This window comes from Taudactylus pleione, unplaced genomic scaffold (genome assembly GCF_031769625.1).
Source record: "Taudactylus pleione unplaced genomic scaffold, aTauple2 ptg001691l, whole genome shotgun sequence".
NCBI lineage: Eukaryota > Metazoa > Chordata > Amphibia > Anura > Myobatrachidae > Taudactylus > Taudactylus pleione.
In genome coordinates, this window is record NW_028286088.1 from 1,340,657 (window position 1) to 1,353,417 (window position 12,761).

Genomic DNA, 12,761 nt, shown 5'->3' on the forward strand with positions numbered 1-12,761 from the left:
CCCTCCCTAAAGTTTATTTTTATGGGCTCTTTTTGATTTGGGTTTGGTGATTGTTTCGTTGGCTATTTTAGGCGGGAAAGAACGGCAGGTTACCTATTAGCACTGTGAATATTTGTTTACTCATTGTTTTGCTCACCTTCGTTGACTCATAAAGTCTGCTGGACCACCCTGCCGGGGGCAGCATCATCACCTTACCGGGTGGGTAGTCAAGATAGAAGGCTTGAGCGTATTGTGTTGTGGTTGGAGTGTTTATAGTGTTAGGCTTGGGCTGTTGTTAGCCGTTCTTTCTTTGCCACCATATTTAAATTAATTTAATTAATATAGTAACTAATTCATTATATGTTTTTAAATAAATAGCTAACAAATTCTGCCAAATACAAGTCTCCGTGTCTTTATTTCAATTAAGTATGTTATTGTCACTGATTCACACGCAGGTCAATCCTCAGACGATGGGAAGTTTAGTACAGAGATCAGACAGCCCATAGGCGGCCCAGGTATATTACTGTACATACAATAACAGGACACAGGTCTGTACAGAGAGCAGGCGGCCCATAGGCGACCCAGGTATATTACTGTACATTAGGGGTGAGCGGGTTCGGATTTCTGAAATCCGAACCCCCCCGAGCCCCCCCGATCCGAGTCCGATCCGAGTCAGGCTCGACTTTTCCCGCCTGACTCGGATCTGAAATCGAGGCAAAACGTCATCATCCCGCCTTCCGAGTCTCGCGGGTTTTGGATCCTATATAAGGTACCCGCGTCGGCGCCATTTTCTCACTCGGCTGTGGACAGTGAAGAGGGAGGGTGGGAGTTAGGGCTGTGTAGTGTAGTGTAGTGTAGTGTAGTGCTGCTGTTGTCCACTACTTCAAAGTCCATAGGGGCTGGCTGTGTTGTGCTGTGCTGCTGTTGTTAATAGGGGCTGTGTCCACTACTTCAAAGTCCATAGGGGCTGGCTGGACTGTGTTGTGCAGTCAGTTCTCCATAGGGGCTGTGTCCACTCCAAACTCCTGTGCAGTGTCCCAGTCCTAAAGGAGTGCTGTAGTGCTGTCCAGGGGGTGCTCTGTCCATCAGGGGTGCTCCCCCCAAGTGCTAAAAAAAGAATATATTTTCTGTGTTTGTGAATTGTGTGCGCAGTAGCCGCACGTGCATCAACAAAGTAGTGCCAAGCGTGCGCCTGTGTCATAAGTAAAGGGCCGGCTGGCTTGACCGTTAAGGGTGCTGTAACCCCCAAAAGTACACTCCAGTCCAAACCAAAAAAAAAATTATTTTCTGTGTTTGTGAATTGTGTGCGCAGTAGCCGCACGTGCATCAACAAAGTAGTGCCAAGCGTGCGCCTGTGTCATAAGTAAAGGGCCGGCTGGCTTGACCGTTAAGGGTGCTGTAACCCCCGAAAGTACACTCCAGTCCAAACCAAAAAAAAAATTATTTTCTGTGTTTGTGAATTGTGTGCGCAGTAGCCGCACGTGCATCAACAAAGTAGTGCCAAGCGTGCGCCTGTGTCATAAGTAAAGGGCCGGCTGGCTTGACCGTTAAGGGTGCTGTAACCCCCGAAAGTACACTCCAGTCCAAACCAAAAAAAAAATTATTTTCTGTGTTTGTGAATTGTGTGCGCAGTAGCCGCACGTGCATCAACAAAGTAGTGCCAAGCGTGCGCCTGTGTCATAAGTAAAGGGCCGGCTGGCTTGACCGTTAAAGGGTGCTGTAACCCCCAAAGTACACTCCAGTCCAAACCAAAAAAAAAATAATTTTCTGTGTTTGTGAATTGTGTGCGCAGTAGCCGCACGTGCATCAACAAAGTAGTGCCAAACGTGCGCCTGTGTCATAAGTAAAGGGCCGGCTGGCTTGACCGTTAAGGGTGCTGTAACCCCCGAAAGTACACTCCAGTCCAAACCAAAAAAAAAATTATTTTCTGTGTTTGTGAATTGTGTGCGCAGTAGCCGCACGTGCATCAACAAAGTAGTGCCAAGCGTGCGCCTGTGTCATAAGTAAAGGGCCGGCTGGCTTGACCGTTAAGGGTGCTGTAACCCCCGAAAGTACACTCCAGTCCAAACCAAAAAAAAAATTATTTTCTGTGTTTGTGAATTGTGTGCGCAGTAGCCGCACGTGCATCAACAAAGTAGTGCCAAGCGTGCGCCTGTGTCATAAGTAAAGGGCCGGCTGGCTTGACCGTTAAGGGTGCTGTAACCCCCGAAAGTACACTCCAGTCCAAACCTAAAAAAAAATTATTTTCTGTGTTTGTGAATTGTGTGCGCAGTAGCCGCACGTGCATCAACAAAGTAGTGCCAAGCGTGCGCCTGTGTCATAAGTAAAGGGCCAGCTGGCTTGACCGTTAAAGGGTGCTGTAACCCCCGAAAGTACACTCCAGTCCAAACCAAAAAAAAATTATTTTCTGTGTTTGTGAATTGTGTGCGCAGTAGCCGCACGTGCATCAACAAAGTAGTGCCAAGCGTGCGCCTGTGTCATAAGTAAAGGGCCGGCTGGCTTGACCGTTAAGGGTGCTGTAACCCCCGAAAGTACACTCCAGTCCAAACCAAAAAAAAAATTATTTTCTGTGTTTGTGAATTGTGTGCGCAGTAGCCGCACGTGCATCAACAAAGTAGTGCCAAGCGTGCGCCTGTGTCATAAGTAAAGGGCCGGCTGGCTTGACCGTTAAGGGTGCTGTAACCCCCGAAAGTACACTCCAGTCCAAACCTAAAAAAAAATTATTTTCTGTGTTTGTGAATTGTGTGCACTGTGGCTGCACGTGCATCAACAAAGGAGCAGCGCCAAGCGTGCGCCTGTGTCCCATAAGTAAAGAGCCGGCTGGCTCATTTCTTAAAGGGTGGTGTAACCCACAAAGTGCACTACTCTCCAGCAAAAATAAAATAATATTTTCTGTGTTTGTGTGCGCTTTAGCCGCACGTATATATATCAATATAACATAAATGGAGGACCAAACTTTCTCCGATAAAAATAAAATAGGGAAAGATCAAGAACCTCTTCCTCCTAGTGCTGTTGCTGCTGCTGGGAGTTGTTCATCATCCCAGAGAGGAAGTAGGAACATCACTACTTTTACTAAACAATTGACCCTCCAACAGTCCCTAGCGATGAGGATGAAGTACGACAGCAGTCATCCTGAAGCAAAACGTATAACTGAGGCCTTGACTGCTATGTTGGTGTTAGACGTGCGTCCGGTATCCGACATTAGTGCAGTGGGATTTAGACAATTGATGGAGGTAGTGTGTCCTCGGTTCCAAATCCCGTCTAGATTCCACCTGCATCCTCAAAGCAGCAGCGACAAGCGTGCGTCTGTCTGTTAAAGGGTGGTGACACCCTCAAAGTGTGCTACACAAACAATTAAAATATTGTTCTTTTTTCTGTCTTTGTGAATTGTGTGGGCTGTAGCCGCACCTGCATCCTTAAAGCAGCAGCGACAAGCGTGCGTCTGTCTGTTAAAGGGTGGTGTAACTCTCAAAGTGCTCCAAAAAATAAAAAACTATTTTTTTAATGTGTTTGTGACTTGTGTGCGATGTAGCCGCACCTGCATCCTTAAAGCAGCAGCGACAAGCGTGCGTCTGTCTGTTAAAGGGTGGTGACACCCTCAAAGTGTGCTACACAAACAATAAAAATATTCTTCTTCTTTTTTCTGTCTATGTGAATTGTGGGGGCTGTAGCCGCACCTGCATCCTTAAAGCAGCAGCGACAAGCGTGCGTCTGTCTGTTAAAGGGTGGTGACACCCTCAAAGTGTTCTACACAAACAATTAAAATATTGTTCTTTTTTTTTCGGTCTTTGTGAAATGTGTGGGCTGTAGCCGCACCTGCATCCTTAAAGCAGCAGCGACAAGCGTGCGTCTGTCTGTTAAAGGGTGGTGTAACTCTCAAAGTGTTCCAAAAAATAAAAAACTATTTTTTTAATGTGTTTGTGACTTGTGTGCGATGTAGCCACACTTGCATCCTCAAAGCAGCAGCGACAAGCGTGCGTCTGTCTGTTAAAGGGTGGTGACACCCTCAAAGTGTGCTACAGAAACAATTAAAATATTGTTCTTTTTTTTTCTGTCTATGTGAATTGTGTGGGCTGTAGCCGCACCTGCATCCTTAAAGCAGCAGCGACAAGCGTGCGTCTGTCTGTTAAAGGGTGGTGACACCTCAAAGTGTTCTACACAAACAATTAAAATATTGTTCTTTTTTTTTCTGTCTTTGTGAAATGTGTGGGCTGTAGCCGCACCTGCATCCTTAAAGCAGCAGCGACAAGCGTGCGTCTGTCTGTTAAAGGGTGGTGACACCTCAAAGTGTTCTACACAAACAATTAAAATATTCTTCTTCTTTTTTCTGTCTTTGTGAATTGTGTGGGCTGTAGCCGCACCTGCATCCTTAAAGCAGCAGCGACAAGCGTGCGTCTGTCTGTTAAAGGGTGGTGTAACCCTCAAAGTGTGCTCCACAAACAATAAAAATATTCTTTATTTTTTTCTGTCTTTGTGAATTGTGTGGGCTGTAGCCGCACTTGAATCCTCAAAGCAGCAGCGACAAGCGTGCGTCTGTCTGTTAAAGGATTACATCGGTGACAGCATCCAAGTAGGCATGTCAGACAGTCCGTACCTGTACTGGCAGGAAAAAGAAGCAATTTGGAGGTCCCTGTACAAACTGGCTCTATTTTACCTGAGTTGCCCCCCCTCCAGTGTGTACTCCGAAAGAGTGTTTAGTGCAGCCGGGAACCTTGTCAGCGAAAGGCGTAGGAGGTTGCTTCCACAAAATGTGGAGAAGATGATGTTCATAAAATGAATTATCAACTCTTCCAGGGAGACCAGCCTCCAGAACGTACAGAGGGACCTGTGGTTCCAGCAGGGACGAATTAATACTCTGTGAGGATGAGGATGTACACACTGAAGAGGGTGAGGAATCGGTGGATGAGGAGGATGAGGATGACATCTTGCCTCCGTAGAGCCAGTTTGTGCAGGGACACATTAATTGCCAGCTTGTTTTGTGGGGGCCCAAACGAACCAATCATTTCAGCCACAGTTGTGTGGCAGACCCTGGCGCTGAAATTATTGATTTGTTAAAGTGTGCATGTCCTGTTTATACAACATAAGGGTGGGTGGGAGGGCCCAAGGACAATTCCATCTTGCACCTCTTTTTTTTCTTTGCATTATGTACAGTTTGGGGCCTAGTTTTTCTAACTGCCATCCTGTCTGCCACTGCAGTGTCACTCCTAGATGGGTCACGTGTTTGTGCCGCCCACTCGTGTCGCTTAGCATAGTCATCCAGCTACCTCGGTGCAACCTTTTGGACATGAAAACACTATTGTGAGGTGTGAGGTGTTCAGAATAGACTGGAAATGAGTGGAAATTAAGGTTATTGAGGTTAATAATAGCATAGGAGCAGAAAAACCTACAAATTCTGTGATTTTAGCTGTTTTTATGCTTTTTAAAAAAAAAATACAGATCCAAAACACAAAACCCAGAACCCAAAACACGGAAGGGTGGTTTTGGCAAAACCAATCCAGATCCAAAACACGAAGAAAGATCCAGATCCAAAACCAAAACACAAAACACGAAAAGTGGCCGGTGCACACCCCTACTGTACATACAATAACAGGACACAGGTCTGTACAGAGAGCAGGCGGCCCATAGGCGACCCAGGTATATTACTGTACATACAATAACAGGACACAGGTCTGTACAGAGAGCAGACGGCCCATAGGCGGCCCAGGTATATTACTGTACATACAATAACAGGACACAGGTCTGTACAGAGAGCAGACAGCCCATTGGCGACCCAGGTATATTACTGTACATACAATAACAGGACACAGATCTGTACAGAGAGCACACGGCCCATAGGCGGCCCAGGTATATTACTGTACATACAATAACAGGACACAGGTCTGTACAGAGAGCAGACGGCCCAGGTATATTACTGTACATACAATAACAGGACACAGGTCTGTACAGAGAGCAGACGGCCCATTGGCGACCCAGGTATATTACTGTACATACAATAACAGGATACAGGTCTGTACAGAGAGCAGACGGCCCATAGGCGGCCCAGGTATATTACTGTACATACAATAACAGGATACAGGTCTGTACAGAGAGCACACGGCCCATAGGCGGCCCAGGTATATTACTGTACATACAATAACAGGACACAGGTCTGTACAGAGAGCAGACGGCCCATAGGCGGCCCAGGTATATTACTGTACATACAATAACAGGATACAGGTCTGTACAGAGAGCAGACGGCCCATAGGCGGCCCAGGTATATTACTGTACATACAATAACAGGACACAGGTCTGTACAGAGAGCAGACGGCCCATAGGCGGCCCAGGTATATTACTGTACATACAATAACAGGATACAGGTCTGTACAGAGAGCAGACGGCCCATAGGCGGCCCAGGTATATTACTGTACATACAATAACAGGATACAGGTCTGTACAGAGAGCAGACGGCCCAGGTATATTACTGTACATACAATAACAGGACACAGGTCTGTACAGAGAGCAGACGGCCCATAGGCGGCCCAGGTATATTACTGTACATACAATAACAGGACACAGGTCTGTACAGAGAGCAGACGGCCCATAGGCGGCCCAGGTATATTACTGTACATACAATAACAGGATACAGGTCTGTACAGAGAGCAGGCGGCCCATAGGCGGCCCAGGTATATTACTGTATATACAATAACAGGATACAGGTCTGTACAGAGAGCAGACAGCCCATAGGCGGCCCAGGTATATTACTGCACATACAATAACAGGACACAGGTCTGTACAGAGAGCAGACAGCCCATAGGCGGCCCAGGTATATTACTGTACATACAATAACAGGACACAGGTCTGTACAGAGAGCAGGCGGCCCAGGTATATTACTGCACATACAATAACAGGACACAGGTCTGTACAGAGAGCAGACGGCCCATAGGCGGCCCAGGTATATTACTGTACATACAATAACAGGACACAGGTCTGTACAGAGAGCAGGCGGCCCAGGTATATTACTGTACATACAATAACAGGACACAGGTCTGTACAGAGAGCAGACGGCCCATAGGCGGCCCAGGTATATTACTGTACATACAATAACAGGACACAGGTCTGTACAGAGAGCAGACGGCCCGTAGGCGGCCCAGGTATATTACTGTACATACAATAACAGGATACAGGAATGGCTGATGTGGGGGGACTGACATAGGGATTTGCATGGTGAGAAATGTATTTGTGTATATTTCAATGTAATATATATTTTCAGGGGTCCATGTCGTCAAGCCCCCGCCTCGTTCCTCACAGAATGGCGTCACCTCACGCAGAAGGAGTGGCATGTCTACTTCACCATCGTCCCCTAAAAAAGGAACGACTGCCATCTTCTCTAAAAGGTACAGATTGTCCAATCACGGGGGAAGCTCTGCGCACGACTACCGCACACTACGACATGTGGGCAATACTTACTATAGTGATGATAGATAGATGAGAGAGGGCGAGACATGAGAGAGAGGGGGCGAGACAGAGAGAGAGGGCGAGACAGAGAGAGAGGGCGAGACATGAGAGAGAGGGGGCGAGACATGAGAGAGAGGGGGCGAGACATGAGAGAGAGGGGGCGAGACATGAGAGAGGGGGCGAGACATGAGAGAGAGGGGGCGAGACAGAGAGTGGGGGCGAGACAAAGAGAGGGGGCGAGACAGAGAGAGGGGGCGAGACAGAGAGAGGGGGCGAGACAGAGAGAGGGGGCGAGACAGAGAGAGAGAGAGAGGGGGCGAGACAGAGAGAGAGAGAGGGGGCGAGACAGAGAGAGAGAGAGGGGGCGAGACAGAGAGAGAGAGAGGGGGCGAGACAGAGAGAGAGAGGGGGCGAGACAGAGAGAGAGAGGGGGCGAGACAGAGAGAGAGGGGGCGAGAGAGAGAGAGGGGGCGAGACAGAGAGAGAGGGGGCGAGAGAGAGAGAGGGGGCGAGACAGAGAGAGAGAGAGAGAGAGAGAGGGGGCGAGACAGAGAGAGAGAGGGGGCGAGACAGAGAGAGAGAGGGGGCGAGACAGAGAGGGGGCGAGACAGAGAGAGAGAGAGAGGGGGCGAGACAGAGAGAGAGAGAGAGAGAGAGGGGGCGAGACAGAGACAGAGAGAGAGAGAGAGGGGGCGAGAGAGAGAGAGAGAGAGAAGGGGCGAGACAGAGAGAGAGAGAGAGAAGGGGCGAGACAGAGAGAGAGAGAGAGAGAGAGAAGGGGCGAGACAGAGAGAGAGAGAGAGGGGGCGAGACAGAGAGAGAGAGGGGGCGAGACAGAGAGAGAGAGAGAGAGAGGGGGCGAGACAGAGAGAGAGAGACAGAGAGAGAGAGGGGGCGAGACAGAGAGAGAGAGACAGAGGGGGGGCGAGACAGAGAGAGAGAGAGAGAGGGGGCGAGACAGAGAGAGAGAGAGAGAGGGCGAGACAGAGAGAGAGAGAGAGGGGGCGAGACAGAGAGAGAGAGAGAGAGAGAGAGGGAGCGAGACAGAGAGAGAGAGAGAGGGGGCGAGACAGAGAGAGAGAGAGAGAGGGGGCGAGACAGAGAGAGAGAGAGAGAGGGGGCGAGACAGAGAGAGAGAGAGGGGGCGAGACAGAGAGAGAGAGAGGGGGCGAGACAGAGAGAGAGGGGGCGAGACAGAGAGAGAGAGAGAGAGAGGGGGCGAGACAGAGAGAGAGAGAGAGACAGAGAGAGAGGGGGCGAGACAGAGAGAGAGAGAGGGGGCGAGACAGAGAGAGAGAGAGAGAGAGAGAGAGGGGGCGAGACAGAGAGAGAGAGAGAGGGGGCGAGACAGAGAGAGAGAGAGAGAGAGAGAGAGGGGGGGGCGAGACAGAGAGAGAGAGAGAGAGGGGGCGAGACAGAGAGAGAGAGAGGGGGCGAGACAGAGAGAGAGAGGGGGCGAGACAGAGAGAAAGAGAGAGAGAGAGGGGGCGAGACAGAGAGAGAGAGGGGGCGAGACAGAGAGAGAGAGAGAGAGAGAGGGGGGGCGAGACAGAGAGAGAGAGGGGGCGAGACAGAGAGAGAGAGAGGGGGCGAGACAGAGAGAGAGAGAGAGAGAGAGGGGGCGAGACAGAGAGAGAGAGAGGGGGCGAGACAGAGAGAGAGAGAGGGGGCGAGACAGAGAGAGAGAGAGGGGGCGAGACAGAGAGAGAGAGGGGGGGCGAGACAGAGAGAGAGAGAGGGGGCGAGACAGAGAGAGAGAGAGGGGACGAGACAGAGAGAGAGAGAGAGGGGGCTACACAAACGGAGACCTTTTGTCCCGTTTTGTGGGCATCATCAGTGATGTCAGTGGGGAGTTTCCTGCTCGATCAGAGCAGGAAGCTCCATGGGGCTTGCGGTTGCCGAGACCCAATCTTAGGGTCTTGTCGCAAGCCCCAATGGTCGCGATGGTCTTGACCATCGCGACCATCACCCTGGTCGGTCACTAAGCTGTGGGTGGTAACCCACAGCTTAGCTAGAGACCAGGAGGCCGCAATAAAAAAAAAAAGAAACGCCCGCCCTCATTCAGAGACAGATAGATATCAGAGATATATGAGACAGAGAGAGACAGAGGGCCTGATTCAGAGTCGGACGCTCTGACCAGAGCACTCGCTCTGAATCAGGGCCCTCCTACCTAAAAATGGAGCGGCCTCTTGGACGTTCGCATAGCTGTGGGTTACACGCTCCCTTTGGTGAGAGACCCATAGCGACAGCTTGGATGTCGCTATGCGGGTCTCGCGCATGCGCACGACGGAGCTCCCTCCGTCGTGCGCATGTGCATTAGGGCACCATCGACCCGCTTGCGAGCGTCCTGTGCTCGCGAGCGGGTCTGAATGAGACCCAGAGAGAGAGAGAGAGAGATATGAGAGAGATATGAGATAGAGAGATATGATAGATAGATGTGAGAGATAGATAGATATATATGAGATTGTTACGAGATAAATGGATAGATAAAGGTCTGAGAAGTGTTTTATTCATAAGTACAGACAAGGGAGCGTTACTGGTGTCTCTATCAGGGACTGTAACATCCATAATTTATAGTACTTTACCATGTAATGTAACACCTGCTACAAGTGCTCTGTGGAGTGGTCCACGTAGACACAGGGTGATGTATATGGATGTGTGAATTATATATATACATATACATACACACACACGGTGCGGCACTCAGAGGATTCAATATGCAAAATGGATTTTACTCCTGTGGTCGACGTTTCAATGAATCAGCATTTTCGCTCACCTCAGCAGTAAAACCCATATTGCATATTAAATCCCCCGAATTCTGCACCTTTTGCATTTTTATTGTTGCGGGTCGTGACTGGACTCATATGTGCTGGTAACGGGGTGCGGTTATAACGATACTACTGAGTGCCGGATGTTGTAGGAGTATATGTATATATGTATATATATATTTTTTTTTATTTGCATGTAGATTGGCACCCCAAAGTAAAGCTGGGTATATCTTGCCCTGATGCCGTCCCCCGGCAGACCCAGCTCTCACCCCAATAAAGAAGACGTGTATAATATGTATATAAATAACTTCCAGCAACACGTACGGCACTCAGAGGATACATACAAATAATACCAAGGGGTCTATTTGTCAAGCAGTGAAAAGCGTGGAGCAGTGACCTTAGCAACCAATCAGCGCCTACCTATTATCATATAAACTCTACATGATAAATGCTACTTCAAAGCTGATAGGTTGTTATGGGCAACTTCTCCACGTCGTCTGTACTCACATACTCACTCCCATCGGTACTCACTCCTACCGCACACACATACTCACTCCCATCGGTACTCACTCCTACCGCACACACATACTCACTCCCATCGGTACTCACGCCTACCGCACACACATACTCACTCCCATCGGTACTCACTCTACCGCACACACATACTCACTCCCATCGGTACTCACTCCTACCGTACACACATACTCACTCCCATCGGTACTCACTCCTACCGCACACACATACTCACTCCCATCGGTACTCACTCCTACCGCACACACATACTCACTCCCATCGGTACTCACTCCTACCGTACACACATACTCACTCCCATCGGTACTCACTCCTACCGCACACACATACTCACTCCCATCGGTACTCACTCCTACCGCACACACATACTCACTCCCATCGGTACTCACTCCTACCGCACACACATACTCACTCCCATCGGTACTCACTCCTACCGCACACACATACTCACTCCCATCGGTACTCACTCCTACCGCACACACATACTCACTCCCATCGGTACTCACTCCTACCGCACACACATACTCACTCCCATCGGTACTCACTCCTACCGCACACACATACTCACTCCCATCGGTACTCACTCCTACCGTACACACATACTCACTCCCATCGGTACTCACTCCTACCGCACACACATACTCACTCCCATCGGTACTCAAACCTACCGCACACACATACTCCCATCGGTACTCACTCCTATCCGTACACACATACTCACTCCCATCAGTACTCACATCCGTCAGTACTGAGGAACTTATTCAGAGGCGGCCGTGCCACCTCGATGTTTTGCCAGTGCGCATGCGCACGAGGGAGCCGGCTCCCTCGTGCGCATGCGTGAGACCCGCTACGACCGACAGCGCTGGTCGTAGCGGGTCTCTTTCCAAAGGGGGCGAGCTGTCGATGTTGATTGACAGCTCACCCCGTTTGGAAGGCGGGCCGGGGGGGTGGCAGCCCAAACGGAGGCGTTCCCATGGGAACGCCTGCCGTTTGGGGTAGGCCCCACTGACATCACTAGTGATGTCAGTGGAGAGCTTCCGGCTCAGACAGAGCCAGAAGCTCTCTGGGGCTTACGACAAGTGAGACCCCTACCCTAGGGTCTCATCGTAATACCCGATGGTCTCTGACCATCGCGACCATCACCCGAGCGGTCGTTAGAGCTGTGGGTGTTAACCCACAGCCTAATGACCGCAACAGAGGCGGGCGGTCAGGATGCAAGCGGCCGCCCAGTTTCTGAGCGACCGCTTGCATCCTCCGACCGCCTCTGAATGAGGCCCTGACTCCCGTCGGTACTCACATACTGACTCACATGCGTCGGTACACACATACTCACTCCCGTCGGTACGCACACACACGCACTCCCGTCGGTGCACACACACGCACTCCCGTCGGTACACACACTCACTCCCGTCGGTACACACACACGGTATATAGTGGCAATGTTGGATGCATTACGCTTGGCAGGGAGGTGTCCGCTATGTGCAGAATATTATGTTCGGTGTATAACAAAGTGCAAAAGTCTATTTGTCTAATTGTGGGGGAAATGTACCAAGCCTTGGAGAGAGATAGAGTGGAGAAGTGGCAGGAAGTAACCAGTCAGCCTCTGTCACCGTCACGTATCTCGCACAGTCTATGAAATGACGTCAGACGCTGATTAGCTGCTTTGGGCAATTCCTCCAAGGCTTGGTACATTTCCCCCATGTATTTGCAGCATTGTTACTCAGTGTGATAAATATTCGCTGTGGCGTATTCTCCCCGCAGCCTGCGGCGCTCACTTTCCCCGGAGCGTCTGTCCTTTGTGAAGCGGGATGTCTTAGATGTCAGGAGCAGAGTGCTGCTATCCTCCAGCAGTAGGAGAGATGGGTGAGTGATGGCCAGTAATATATATATATATATACACACACATGGGGGAGCTGTATACACACATGGGGGATAAAGGGCTGTATACACACACATGGGGGAGCTGTATACACACATGGGGGATAAAGGGCTGTATACACACGTGGGGGGCCTGTATACACATATGGGAGGGAGCTGTATACACACACA

The 12,761-nt window shown here is 50.0% G+C and overlaps 1 protein-coding gene across 1 annotated transcript in view; it reads left to right on the forward strand.

The window, feature by feature from the left end:
• Nucleotides 1–12,761, forward strand: part of EML2 (EMAP like 2) — a gene marked incomplete at its 3' end in the record, with an annotated part of 83,412 nt that overhangs the window by 33,282 nt on the left and 37,369 nt on the right. Inside the window, exons 3-4 of the mRNA XM_088464576.1 lie at nt 7,229–7,352; nt 12,474–12,575. Coding sequence (XP_088320702.1) covers nt 7,229–7,352; nt 12,474–12,575 — 226 coding nt within the window. The remainder of the gene's footprint in view (nt 1–7,228; nt 7,353–12,473; nt 12,576–12,761) is intronic.